This window comes from Centruroides sculpturatus, unplaced genomic scaffold, assembly GCF_000671375.1.
Source record: "Centruroides sculpturatus isolate CEXI.00-Female unplaced genomic scaffold, Cexi_2.0 scaffold1852, whole genome shotgun sequence".
Lineage (NCBI taxonomy): Eukaryota > Metazoa > Arthropoda > Arachnida > Scorpiones > Buthidae > Centruroides > Centruroides sculpturatus.
The window spans coordinates 51,912-66,583 of record NW_019386050.1 but is presented as its reverse complement, the minus strand read 5'-3'; the positions used below and the strand labels follow the sequence as shown (position 1 = coordinate 66,583).

The window sequence follows — 14,672 nt, the reverse complement described above, 5'->3', positions numbered from 1 at the left end:
TTTTTCAATCAAGACCAATTAAATAAATCCCAAATGATCTATTTACTTGATATAATATAGTATTTATTGATTAATATTAACTATTAAATTTTATTTTTATTACATATTTAATATGATAAATTCTACTTAATACACTTAAAATTATTGTCATAAGAGATGTACACATTTCTGTTATTTTTCAAAATATATTTTTCACCATTGACTTCCACATCTTTTTGACAATGTCACCAGTTTCCTTATTTTATTGTCAAAGATGCTCCCAATTCAGTAATATTGCTTTTCAGTTCATTGCCATTTTCAAGCTGTTTTGATAAAACTCAATTTTTTAAATGCAAAAAACAGGTGATAGCTGCTTGATACAGGATCGCGGCTATAAGGCAGGAAGACAAAACTTCTCCAGCAAAATTGTTGCAACATTTGAACAGTTTGAGATGAAGTGTGAGGTTGAGCATCAATTCCTGATCACTTGCCTTATAACACCAATTTTGCATCAAGTGAATATCATTTGTTTTTGCATTTCACAAAATGGTTTTCATCAGAGTGGTTTGAAAATGACAATGAACAGAAAATGGAGTTACTGGAAGGTTCAAGATATTGACAAACTTTTTTGATAATGCAATACGGAAACTGATGACATGATATCAAAAATTCATGGAAGCCAATGATGACAAATAACAGAAATCTGTACATAATAAATTGTTTTATGTTTTCTGTTTCTTATTTGAAAATGGGCCTTACTTTAAAAAAACACACCTCATATTTCAATAAATAGTGATACTAATACAATAATTATGATTTAAGAATAAAAAATATTGATATTTAAAAGAATATATTCATGATATTTAAAATTAATTCCACAATAAAATATTTAAATTTTAAAAAATAAATTTAATAATAAAAATAGGAACTTTTTCTAAAAACTATACATTTTTTATGTAATGATAATATTCTGCAGTTAACACACATGAAATTAGTTACTTGATATATGCATATGACAGTGCAATTATTTCAGTAAACAAACTGAATTTGCAGTGAAAACAAACATGTTTTATAAATATTGTATCAATAAAGGATTAAAGATTAATATTGATAAATCTAAAATAGTTATACAGTATTTAAAAGAAGAGGATTGTTACAAAAGCAAAATAAATGATTTATAAGTAATCAAAAAATTAGTACAGTGGAACCTCAGTTAATGAATGCCCTGGTTAACGACCAAATCAGTTAACAAACTTATTTTTCAAAAGTTTTGTCTCAGATAATGAACATAATGGTTTTTTGTGTGAAATTTTAGTTGCAGTTGGACATGTGTGAATTAAGCATTGCTTTTCTGAGTGTGCTAAACTTCTTTTTTCAGTTTTGTGATTTATATATTTAACCAATATTGCACCCAAGAAAGAGAAAAGTGATAGTGACAATAGAAAATGATAATGCATATGAACGACAATGTACTATTGCATTTGAGAAAAATTTTGATTAAAAGAGTAAGACAATCAACTTTAGATCAATTTCTTGTTCCTTACCAAAAGAGACCTCGACTGGAAGAATCTCCCAATGAAGTGCTATCCATTATTTTTTTTGGAGGTTATTCCCCTTCTAAGCATTAAGTTCTGTAAATCTCCACTCCTCTGCCACCAACTATAGTACAACAAATGAAGATATGTACAGTGTTATTTATTAAATAAAGTTTACATGTTTGTTGCTGTAATGATAGTACATTTTCATCAAAGAAAAACCCATTTTACAAATAAAATTACAAAAATTTTGGAGGATAGAATGGATAAATTGTATTTGCATTAACTTCTATGGGAAAAATTGCTTCGGTTAATGAACAGAGTCATGGAACAAATTAAGTTCTTTAACTGAGGTTCCACTGTATTTTTACTGGAACTGAAAATCTTGGTATTGCTTTTTCTAAAGATGCCTCCTTTGATACACATTTTGATATAATTAGAAAAAAAAAACATAAGTTATCAAACTTTTGAAATCTGATTTTTCCAATTTTAACTTAATATATACAGACTTTATTTATTTGAAAGTATATATTTAAGTACAGTTCATAAGATATTTATTTAAACTACATTAGTCTGTTTCAGAATGTACAATTATATTATAATTGAGAACTGAAGTTCTTTTTTGAGTCACAAACATCTATTTAAACTGATCAGAATCTTTAAATTTTTTTTAAATATAAACTTACCAATTCAAAATAAACCTGAAAGTAAAAGATGATGTAAAAACTACACATTACTCAATATTACTCTGTTGGATTCAATATTTCCCTTGTTTCAGAATCAGTACATTAATATTCCACACTAAATTTATTCAAGAATGGTAATTATGATATTATTGGGAAAGTGATAAGAATCAAAATTCATTCATTCATAATATAATTTATTGACAGTTATTTTTTAAATATAATTTTGTCTTACAAAGTTATTTCTATAATTTTTGCAATAAATATTAAGTTGCTTATTTTTTCCAGAAGTAAGGAAGAATGATTTTTATAAGAGTCCTATAACAAGCATTCCTAGAATGGGACATCAAGTTCTCACTTGGTACATACTTAGCACGCTTTCTGAAAACAAGAATGGAAGAACACAGAGGATGCAAGAAGAGGGGGAAAATTAAAACATTAGCAGAGTACATACTCTCAGGTAAGCAGGTTATACTCAAATGGCAAGAGGCCAAGATTATACTTTGAGAAAGACAACATACAGACAAGAACAGTGGAGGAATTGATGATTGCTACCACCACTCAACCAATTTTGAATATTTGATCTCAATGCAATGACCTGAACTCTTGGGTCTGGTTATTATCCAACATAAAAAGCCATAAGAAATTACCAAAAACTCAAACTTTTCCATTGGCCATGGTTTGATTTTATACTGCTTTGTGGTTCTTAGTACATGGTATAACAAAAAGTTTTAGAACATTATCTGAATTCTTTTAAAACATTCATTTTAATCTTGGAAAGGAGAAATTTGATAGTAACATTTTTAGAACACTAGTTACAATGTAACTTTAATTCTATAAGTAACTACATTTGATAATGACAAAGATGTTTAAAAGTCTCAAAAAAATTTTCATCTAACCTTTATTACTAACTACTCTCCTTTATTAAAATAGCAGTTTGTATGTTTAAATAATATTAAATATAGTCTATTTGAGATATAAAAATTAATTTTGTTTAGAAGATGAGCCTATCTTTTGATTAAACTTCATTGCTTTTCAATATCCCATTTGATCCTTCTATTTGTATACAGTTGTACCTTGGTATACGTCTGCTTTAGAATACGTCCAATTTGGAATACGTCCTGTTTGGACGAAACAAATTTTGCTCGGTATACAACTTTTGTTCGGTATACGACTTAATTCAATTATACGCGCCATCAATGAACAAGTAGCACTATTGGTGTACTAGACCAGACTAGACAATCGCGGTGCAACGGTTTATAACTTTGTTAAATTTCTTCTGATTTTAATTTGTAAGTAAAATTTTATTATTTTTATTAATCATGAATTGTAAAAAGGCAAGTGAAAAGCAAGTGAAAACTAAAAAAATGACTAGAATCACAATGGAACTGAAAAAAGAGATTGTTCAGGAATATGAAGGTGGTACACATGTTCGAGATTTAACCGTTGCCTACCGTATTCCGAGAACGACAATATCGACAATCGCGAAAAATAAAGACATTATTAAATCTGCTAACGTTGTGAAAGGAGTTAAATCAATTTCTAAACAGAGATCAAAGATCATGTCGAGAAATTGCTTTTGCTTTGGATAACTGAAAAACAGTGCTGGAGACAGCGTATCGGAAGCAATTATTTGCGAGAAAGTTAAAAAGATACATGCTGATCTCACGAAAAATCAAGCAGGAACTAGCCAGGAAAGCGAGGTGTTTAAAGCCAACCATTTTTTTTTACATGAAAATGGATTAATCATTTTTACATTACTTCTTATGGGAAAGGTTGGTTTGGTATACGTCCAATTCGATATAAGTCCAAACATCGGGAACGGATTAAGGTCGTATACTGAGGTTCCACTGTACAGTCGACCCCCCTATAACGTACGTTCCTATAACGACAATTCCTATAACATAGCGAAAAAATTGTAGAAACTTTCGTATAATGTACCTCCTACAACATCGTTTCGCGAGAAGATTGATAGAGTCTGGACCAATAGTGGATGAGCAGCCAAACTACTTACCTCCGACCCTGCGCCACGCTACGGAGCGGCTAAATTGAGTTTGCTATCGTCTGTTTAGTATTATATATAAATTAGGTACTGTACATATAATTATATATTAACTTAATTTATTGTAACTTTATTATAATTATATATATGCTTTCTGCCGCCTGGCAACACACTACGGAAATTTTAGGCTAGTAAGTTGAGTTTATTATCGTCTGCACAGTATGTAAATTAGGTACCATAAGTCTAATACAGCACTAATTTTATACATTTCTTGTGAAAGAAACACTTCTTATTCAACGGCCATAAAAATTATTTATATTAATGATGTCTCCAAAGGTCAAGTTATCTTTCTGCGATAAATTATTTATCAGATATCGCGGCCGCCGTTTCGTGTGCTGTTCCGCGACGAAGACAAGCTTTGAACAACGGGCGTAGTCGAACGGTACACACTCCGTAAGTAATCCTATAATTTTTTGTTTATAGCATAGTTTATACAGATTATTCCCAAAAAATTATACGTATTTTGGAAATGTTGAGTGGAATTAGTCTAGAATCGGTTAATTTTATAGAAGAAAATCTTTCGAACAGCCTTAATCCGTAAAGTTCCCACCTATCGGGCTGCGATTGGCTCATGTATTTAATCGTTCCTACAACGTAATTTTCGGTTAGCGTGGAACGTATCTAAGCGTTATAGGGGGGTCTACTGTATTTTGATAAATGTAAGAGAATATGTGAATATAAACAGACCTAATTGTGATAACAATTTTAAAATTTATCATCTACAAATGTTACCTAAACCAAAAATTGATTTCTTTAACATTTTGTAATAAAAAAAATATTTTTATGTTATTGTAAGTTGTACCATAATATGCTGTTTTTTAAAATAATTATTATCCCATATCCACAGATAAAAAAGGAAATCCCTGATTGTCCAATAAAGTTGTATTAAATTATTCTTTATTTAAATTCTTCTGTAACAAAATTTTTCAGTTCTGCTTTTTGTACAGTCTTTTGAAAATAGCTTAAAAGAAAATATCATGCTTTTACATCCTAATAATGATATAAATATTATGTATGTTCTTATTTTGTTTTTTAAAGAATTCCTTTATACATTTATTTCACAAATCCTATATACATTTCATAAATATTCAGGATCTATACTTACCATGTTACTCTCTCTCATATTCCTCAAGATAGCAGACCATAGCTGTTTGTTCCAAAGTTTATATTCCAAACATAATGAAGATGCAAACTGTAAAGCCTTTGTGAAAAAGATTATATTAAAAATTATTTTATTTTATCTAAATTTAAACTTAAATGTATTAAAATTATTTCTATATTGATACTACACAGTTAATTTAAAAACAATTCTCAAATATGTTTCTGATAATATGGAATATATGACAATAAAAGTAAATACCTTTGATGAATATCCACTAAAAGTAAGAATTGCCTCTACTAGTTCAACTTTATCCATTTTTTCAAAGCTATCTGCAGTATAAGGAATATGCAAATTTTCCAACTCTGCCAGACAATATAAAACTTTCAGTAATTTCCATAAATCCTCACTTTTGTAACCACTCATTTTTGCTATTGTGTTTGTATCAACGATAGAGAATAAACAGCGAAGTGCACGTGCACGATAACTGTTATTAGATAATGTGACCTAAATACAAAACATTTTAAATAAAATTATATATAATTTTATTATACTAAAATTATTACTTACTTTCAATCCTATGGTTAACAGATGAATAGTATTATCTTCTATATTTCCTTGATGAAGCAAATGTATTACCCTTAAAAAAATAAAAAAATGTGTATTTCAAAACTTAATTAAAATTACAGTCAATAATAAGTAATGATATTTACTTTAGTAAATTGATTTCATCTTTATCTTCATCATCACAAAAATCAAGAATATCAAATGAAAAACTCTGAAATGACATCCATATTGCTTATATTAATAACAATAAATTATATATTTATTAAAACAAAAAATTACCAACCTCATCAGCTGACTGAGAACCAAATGTAGTTGGGATGAGAAATCTATTCATTAAATCTGAATATATTGATGATAAGTCACATTTATTCAATTCTGCAATTTTCTTACTTGCTTGATGTATTACTAAAATAATTTTAAAATGCTTCAGACATGTATTAATTTACATAAAATCAAATAAATAGCTAAATATTCATTTTTAAGCACTGTATATTATATTTGCACTTTGAAAATAATTTGTGATGAAATAATCACAAATTATTTCTATTATGCTACAATACATAGCCAAAGAATTTTTCATTTATTAATATACTGTATATATCTTACAAAAATTCTAAGAAATTTTATTTATTTTAATTTTAATTTTTGGTTATACAGTAATGTTCCTTTCAAACGTGTGTGTAAGAAATTGGACTTCAATGTAAACGATTTAACATCATAACATCAACTTTTAGACCTGGGAATAAATCATTTGTTAAGTTCTCAGCAGTAAAAGCAACGCTTTCTCATAACCCCCCGACCTATTATCTCAATTTCTCCAAGTCAATATAGCCAGAAACTGCAAGTTTAGGCAGTTGTCGCCAGTCCCTCAATGGAATATCATCCCTTATCTAGTGCCTAATTTAGTGCCAATAGATATACGTAATTCTTGCGGATACCTCAGTTCAATGAATACTTCCTCATCTACGGGTACACATTTTGAAGACAAACTTGTCTCAGGGGACAAAGATACATTGCTACATGATCTAGAATGAGCATTAGACTATTTTCAAACATCATCACCCCAAGGTATTTATTGCTACATGAATCTCATGTAAACTCTCTCTTGCACAACCACTTTCATTTAAAGATCCCTTGAAGTTAAGGCCTAATAAATTGTAAATTGTATCATGTTGTCGATGTAATTTAATCATTATTAGTTGTTAACTGGTACACGAGTGATTTACTTCTGGTATGTTGTCTCTCAACCCATCTCCATCCTGGATCCGATGCATGAAGCTGCTCGCGGGACTGAATCAACATGACGTCTTGACTTCCATGTCAATTGGGACATGGTGGTATCAGTCCTGAAGAGGAACTAAAGGGGTGCCGACCCCCCTGGTCACATATGATTACTGCTCCCATTACAACAAACCACTTTAAAAAAAAATATTGAAAACATACATTTATGTATGTAAGCTTATCATTTTTAGTGTTTTTTTTACAATGTATTATAAATGAATCAAGTAAAAATATATCAACAAAAAATTTAATATTTTAGCAGATAATTCAGAAAAGAAAATCAATTGATCTGTTTATACAAGTGATTTATATAAATATTAGAAATTAATTTTAAACATTTCTGTTTTGTAAAGTATTTCTTTAAATATTTTATTCTGTAATATTTACTTGATATTTTGTTTAAAATTCCAAAGCTTATAAATAATTTGTAATTAAAAAAACAAATAATTTAAACTTCAGGAGAAATATATTATTTAATAGAGAAAAATTACTTTTTTAGGATATACAGTAGAGAATCTGTTTATTGCAATCACTGAGATTTACCTAAAATAATAACAACAACTGAAAGTTAACATTAAACACTAAAATTAAAATTCAACACCAATTAGTGGAAATTCTGGCTATATTGACTACTACTAAAAAAAGATGTTGAAACAATTATAAATAAATGCAATTTTTATAATATGTTTTAATTTATGTTTTGGAACTTGTTATCAATAATTCTGATGATAATATCCATAATTACAATAAATCTTAATGCTTTTGTGCAGGGGCAGATCTAGGTTTTTCAGGGCCTAGGGCTTATTGAAGTCCAATGAAACCTCATTTTTTGTTAATACCAAATAATAATAATAATACAGTATAATAATAATAATGATGATAATTTATAGTATTAACTATTTTTTACTATACAATAAGTGCTCATTGTTAATGAAAAAAGTATTAATTTATGATGATAAATCAATTTTTGTGGGCCCTTGACAATTGGTGCCCAGGGCTTAATCCCTATTAGTCCTATGTAGATCCACCTCTGCTTTTGTGAATTCATTACATTAGAACAATTTCTGCTGTTTTATTTATAAAAATATGTATTAAAAAAATCATATCTTCAAACTTGATAAAGTCTAATTGAATAATTTTATATTTAACTCACTGTATAAATTAAAAATAATCTTTTTCATATAAGCTTATTCTTTATGAAAAAAAATAAATAAATAAAAGAACAGTTAAGTTTCCATTTTACAAAGGTAATATCAAGTTTATTTTGTTTTAATTTGAAATGTTTAAGGAGAACATTGGTGAGTTTATCAATTTTAATGTTTTTGAATAAAAATGAGGAAAAAATGTTTTAAAATTCAGAATTCTTAAAAACAATTTGTAAATAATTATAAAAATTTGACTGAAAATTTTAATCATCGTTGATAAACCTATTCTATTAAAAAACAATCATAATCATTATATTTACACAAAGATGCAAATAATACAATTTAGAAGTGGATTTAAATGATCTGTGACAAGAATACACTATTATCTAGCCCGAAGTGAGAAACCTAATTTAATAGGAAGCCATATCCAACTTCAGAGGAAACTTATAAGGCTACTGTTGTTTTGAAGATTGTATAAGAATAAACAGTCAGAATATATATATTGCAGTACTGCAGTACAATTTTAATCTTCAGTTAAAATTGTACTGTATATCTAAATATAATTTGTCAGTAAATGTTTTTAATAAAGACAACATATTTTTATAAGTCAAAAATCAGAACAGTAAAATTCAATTTAACAATATTCTGTAACAATGAAGAAAATAAGATTGCTTCTTTGTGAAAATTGAGTTTAAAAATGCACTGAGAAAAAAAAATGCATTCACCTTTGCTTTTATTATTAAATGCATTATGATTTTCAATATCTTCCCACATAGTAGTTATCAACTCAGTTGGTTTGCTTGACAAGGTTGCATATTCTGTTTTACTGAGACCATATGTATGAAGTATATCTTCCATTGCTAATTTATGATAAATAATGTTTAATTTATGAATGGGTGACTTCAGCAGACATTTATCTTTACAACTTTCCATCCAATTTTCAGCATATTTAATAAATAATTTAGCTGCTGATATTCTTGTTTGCCCTAGAGAATGAAACAAATTAAACATTTTTCAGATTTTTAAATACAAAAAATACAAAATTAAAATGCTATGCTGTTTACCTGCAGGTAACGTTTTTATTATCCAATTAAAACAAGCAATTGCTTTATCCAAATTGTCAATCTGATTTAAAATTTCCATATCTGATAAAAATTTGTAGTCAGGTGGTCTATGATTCCACTTTGTAATAAGAACATTTTCATGGTTCTTACTCCAAGTACTAACTGTTTTCTGTAGAGCTACAACTATTATATCATCTTTAGGAACCTGTAATAGATTCAAAAATTAAAAAATCCATGTAATTTCAGTTTTGTTAAACATGCTTCTTGCCGTCTATTGAAAACTGTGAAATCTGACCTGTATCAATGAACTGACACTTAACCACATATTAACGGTAGCAATGGATAATTCATTATCTAAAAATGTTCATAAAAATGTTTACATCAATTCAATTGTAAAGAAATGTATAATCTATGAAAATTACCTATTACCTATAATATTCCAAGCCTTCTCTGGCGTCATCAAAGGATGATATGGTAATCTCTTTTTAGCAATTTCTGGCAGTTTATCACACTATGAAATACAAATGTTTATGTATAATTATCATTAACAGATAATTAAAAATTTCATGTATAAATCATTACCTGAGGATGTAATGATAACCATAAATTGGTTTCATATTCAGTGGCTTTACTTATTCTGTGATAAGATTGCAAAAAATTTAAAACTTCAATATCCTGAAAGATTTCAAAATTAAAAATTAAGAGGGAGAAAAACAAAACAAAAAATTTACAAAAACATTAATTATCCAAATAATTATGATAAAATGGAAAAATCAATCTACTAAATTAGAAACAGTAATATTTAAATTTAAAAGTATTAGTTGTTCTTCAGTCCAAAGTAGCTTAATAACTATTTTAATTCTTAGCTTATTATAATCTTGCAATAATTCAGGTATATGTCATAATTCCTTATTATCTTAAATATATCAAGAATAAATTTGTTAGAAGCAAGCTTCAAAAAATTGTTTCAAAAATTTTTATTGAAAATTTAAAAACTGAATTCTATGAATTGTTATGTTTATTTTAATTTAATTAATAAGACAATTCTATTATAAGTATGGTTTTTAAATATAATAAAAACTATTGCACAATCAAAAGAAAAGAAAAAAATTGCATATAGACAATTTCAAAAACCATTTTTCAGATTCTCCTGAACAAAAAACACCATACAAGAATAACCTATAGCAGTGGTTCCCAACCTTTTTTCATTAGCGTACCCCGTGACATGTCATATCTCTAGATTGTACCCCTCATTTAAGAAATTTAGTGAGTAACCGTATTGTTAATTTTACATATTGTAACTTTAAATTAAAGAAAAAAAACCTAAAAGAAAAAATGTATAATAATAAAGTTGTGATTGTTGCAAGGAACATTTTTTATCTAATAATTTTTTAATACTATTAGTTTGTGATGCATAATATATTATTTTTTCTGCCATAATAACTAACTTTTTTCTGTACCCCTAAACAACCTATCGCGTACCCCTAGGGGTACGCGTACCACAGGTTGGGAATCGCTGACCTATAGTAACACTTCTACAAAACACAACAAATTAAAAAGATAAAATAATATATCATCTATTGTATAAACTTTTGAGGTGTTTAACATATACATTCAGCTATATTTTGAATTTCTAAATTTAGTTTATTTAAAAGTTCTATAGATTTCTATAAACCTGTAAAAGAAAGACTTTGACCAACTGCTGTTCTATACTTATGAAGTATCTAGAATAAATCATCTTATTATCATAATTATTAGAATAAGATTTTGTATTTGTAATTTCACTACTTTCAAAAGAAAATAAACAATAATTTAATGATGAACACATTAAATATATAAAATTTTCATTAATAAAATAATACTTACATCAACAATATTACACTTTATAATGCCTTCATGAACATTGGAGAGATTACAAATATTATTTTTCAAAAATAATAGAACTTCATAACAATAAAAATCTACCTGTAAAATAAATTTAACTTTGAAATGTATCAATTAGTCATTTAATAAACTGAAAATTTTTTTTTTGTTAGATATATACAGAAAAAAAATATTAACATTTTTACAGTGAAACTGAAAATACTAAATTAATTTTTGATAAACTTTTTATAATATACAATACCTTATTAACAAGAATGATCAACTTATCCAATAAAGCTATAGGATTTTCTGCCATGCCAATAATAACTTCAGTGTGACTGAATAATTCTTTACCCTTTTTGGATAAAGTAAAATCATTCTCATAGAGCTCATAAATATTTGATTTAAGGAAAGTTTCTTCAATGTAGGCAATTATCACGTCATCCAATAATAAGTTAAATGTAGTACAATATTCTTGAATAGTATCTTTAGTGATTTGACACTTCTGAACCAGTTCATTCAGCAGGAGTCTCTTTTCTGTATGACATGCAGATAACCATGCACTCTGTTTTAAAAAAATTTGTTTTACTAAATAGAGTTTTTATGCAATCATTTTCATTCTATTTTAAAACTAAATTGTTTTCATATAGTTCACTTAAAATTATACTTACACCAAAATAAAAGTTTATTATTTTTTTGTTTATTTTAAATTTGAAAAATTATACAATAATTTTTCAAATTTAAATTTATCTAAGCAATATTTTTGAATTACATATTCAAATATATTATTTCAATCAAGTAATAGTTGTATAGTTAAGAAACACTTAAAATTATACTTACATCAAATCTAATGTTACATTCATGCAGTTTAAATTTCCAAAGAGCTTGGGTGTGATAATTTTGAAATTTAATCATGATATCAGTTAAACAATTTATTTGAGCATATGATACACCCAATGAAGTAATAGATAAAAGGCTTTTAATATCATTCTCAGACATTTTCATCAATTCCTGTAAATATATTTATTTTTATTATAAATAATTTTTAAAAATAAAAAAAAATTTGTATAGTTATTTCTAATTTATTTACAAGCTAAGACTTCAAATTAACTGTAATTAATCTTACTTTTCTAACTAAAATTATAAGTTACAATATTAAATCATACAAATAATTTCTATTATGTCTATTGTTCTCTTAAAATAAGAGAGAGATGCTGATTAATTAAAAGTGTGATCAAATCTAGAAAACCTATCTAGTATTTTTTTATGTTTTATTTACTAAATAGTAATTTGTATCTAGTATTTTCAGCGTGTTACTTCTATTAATAATTACAGATTTTATGATAAGAAAATACATTATCATTAAAACCAACATTGCAATTTAAACATGCTTTATTGTTAAATCAACTTAATTTCTGCAGTTATGAATACTTTCATAAAATTTAATTTACCAATGGCCATTGAAAATATTAATATTATAAAATAGTTCTTCATCAGAATTTTGTGCATTGTAATTTAATGAAGTTGAAAGTGTTACTGTAATATTTTGAACTCTAAGTTTGTTAGAGAGTTTTCAATTGATTCTAATAAATTTGGAACTGTTTAAAATTATTGTTATTGATAACTACTCTATAATTCCATATTGATTTAATAAGATTTCTTCCTCTTACAACAGCTTTTGTAAACAGTATATAAGGTTTAAGACTATAAAATAAATCTATAATGATAAATCTGGTTGATTCATAAGAGTTAATTGAATGAGTCTTACAGATTTCAATGAACAAATGTCTATTAGATTTGTTCAACTATATAAACTATATAAAAGTATCAACTGCACTAATCATATTTCAGTCACCCATAAGTTATAACCTACAGAAAAGCTTAATCATGAAGATATAATTTATAATTTTTCCAAAATATTGTTTCTGCAGATAAAGATCCAGTTATTTTATTGTTCTCTTCTTTATCTTTCCACTGTAACACATATATTATCAAAAATTGTATTTAATGTGAACTGAAATAACACTAAATAGCAAAGAGTTTTGATATACTATTGTCATATGAGAAAATTGAGCCATCACATGAAATCATTAAACTTAAAAAAAGGACAATTCTGAAATGAACGTATTTTATGCAGTGTCCAAAAACACAATACACAGATATCCATTTTTCTTGTAGACAACTATATTGCTGTATTTCTCATTTGAACATGTTAATTAAATATTTCCTTCAATTTGAATCAATATGTTATTAATAAAATTTTTTCAAGAACCACATTTATGTTATCACAAACCATAAATGTGATACTTCATTTCATCTTGATGTATATAGTCATTTTAATGAAAAACGTTGCCAAATGTGCTGAAGGGGTCATGGTATTTAGAATGACAAAATATTTTAATAGAAGCCTGTAATAGCTATGTTTTCTCATGAATTGAAATTACAGATGAAATGTTTATATAATGTATATTCTATAATTTGAATAAATTAAACAAAAACAGGGTTGGCATGATTTAAAAAAAATGTTTTAAAACATAGGCTTCGGATATAAAACATTTTTTTAAAACATTTAAAACATGGTTTTTTTTTGGAAATAAAACACTTGATCTAATAAAATAGAAAAAGAAAAAAAAACAGAAAAAATTCAGTGTTTGACTCAAGAATGTACAGAATGTTTTATTTAATATAAAATATAGCATTTTAAAATGTTTCTTTATGCAATGGCATTTTTAAGATTTGCATGTACAAATACCAAAACAGGATTGACAGCAGTGGCTTCTGCAGCTAGAAGAATTTCTTATTTTCAGAAATGTACAATGCTCAGTAGTGTTTGTTTAGGTGCTTGAAAACTTTAACAAGCTTTGCTGTCATTTCCTGTCCAAGTCAATTTCTAAGTTTTAAATGAACAAGTCCATAGATAGAAAAAATTCTTTCAATACCTGTTGAAGAAACCACTGCTGTGTGCAGCTGTGTAACTAATTTTAGAACAGGTTGATCAATTCTGTCACGTAATGACTGCCACCATGTAAGAGGAGTGATATTAGTTAACACAGACTCTGCAAAAATGTGTTGCAGAAATGGGCTAGATTTTGCCAAGTATTTTAAAACTGGAGGCATAGCGTCTGTTTTAAAATGCATAAGTATTTTAAAACAGACTAGTGGTAGTAAGCATGGCACAGAGTTAGTGCAGCGTCCTTCATACTCAGGGCCAGATCATTGCATAGACAAATGATACAAATGTCTAGGGCCTGGTTTTTAGAAGATCCCGGTCAAACTGTCTATTTTGAAAAGATTTGTAAATAAGATTCTTCTGATAATTTACATTTTTTATTCTTTTTTACAGTGATTAAATATTTTTTATTAATAAAAAATTAAGATTTGTTTTAGTTTTTCA

At 26.9% G+C, this 14,672-nt stretch overlaps 1 protein-coding gene across 1 annotated transcript in view; it reads right to left on the bottom strand.

The window, feature by feature from the left end:
- LOC111613326 (kinetochore-associated protein 1-like) overlaps positions 1-14,672 on the bottom strand; it is a 59,605-nt gene that overhangs the window by 1,437 nt on the left and 43,496 nt on the right. The window contains exons 19-31 of the mRNA XM_023354676.1: positions 12,119-12,289; positions 11,541-11,843; positions 11,282-11,380; positions 9,998-10,090; positions 9,845-9,926; positions 9,711-9,769; positions 9,416-9,620; positions 9,077-9,337; positions 6,209-6,330; positions 6,072-6,136; positions 5,929-5,998; positions 5,620-5,865; positions 5,365-5,460 (exon numbers count right to left, since the gene is read on the bottom strand). Coding sequence (XP_023210444.1) covers positions 5,365-5,460; positions 5,620-5,865; positions 5,929-5,998; positions 6,072-6,136; positions 6,209-6,330; positions 9,077-9,337; positions 9,416-9,620; positions 9,711-9,769; positions 9,845-9,926; positions 9,998-10,090; positions 11,282-11,380; positions 11,541-11,843; positions 12,119-12,289 — 1,872 coding nt within the window. The remainder of the gene's footprint in view (positions 1-5,364; positions 5,461-5,619; positions 5,866-5,928; positions 5,999-6,071; positions 6,137-6,208; positions 6,331-9,076; positions 9,338-9,415; positions 9,621-9,710; positions 9,770-9,844; positions 9,927-9,997; positions 10,091-11,281; positions 11,381-11,540; positions 11,844-12,118; positions 12,290-14,672) is intronic.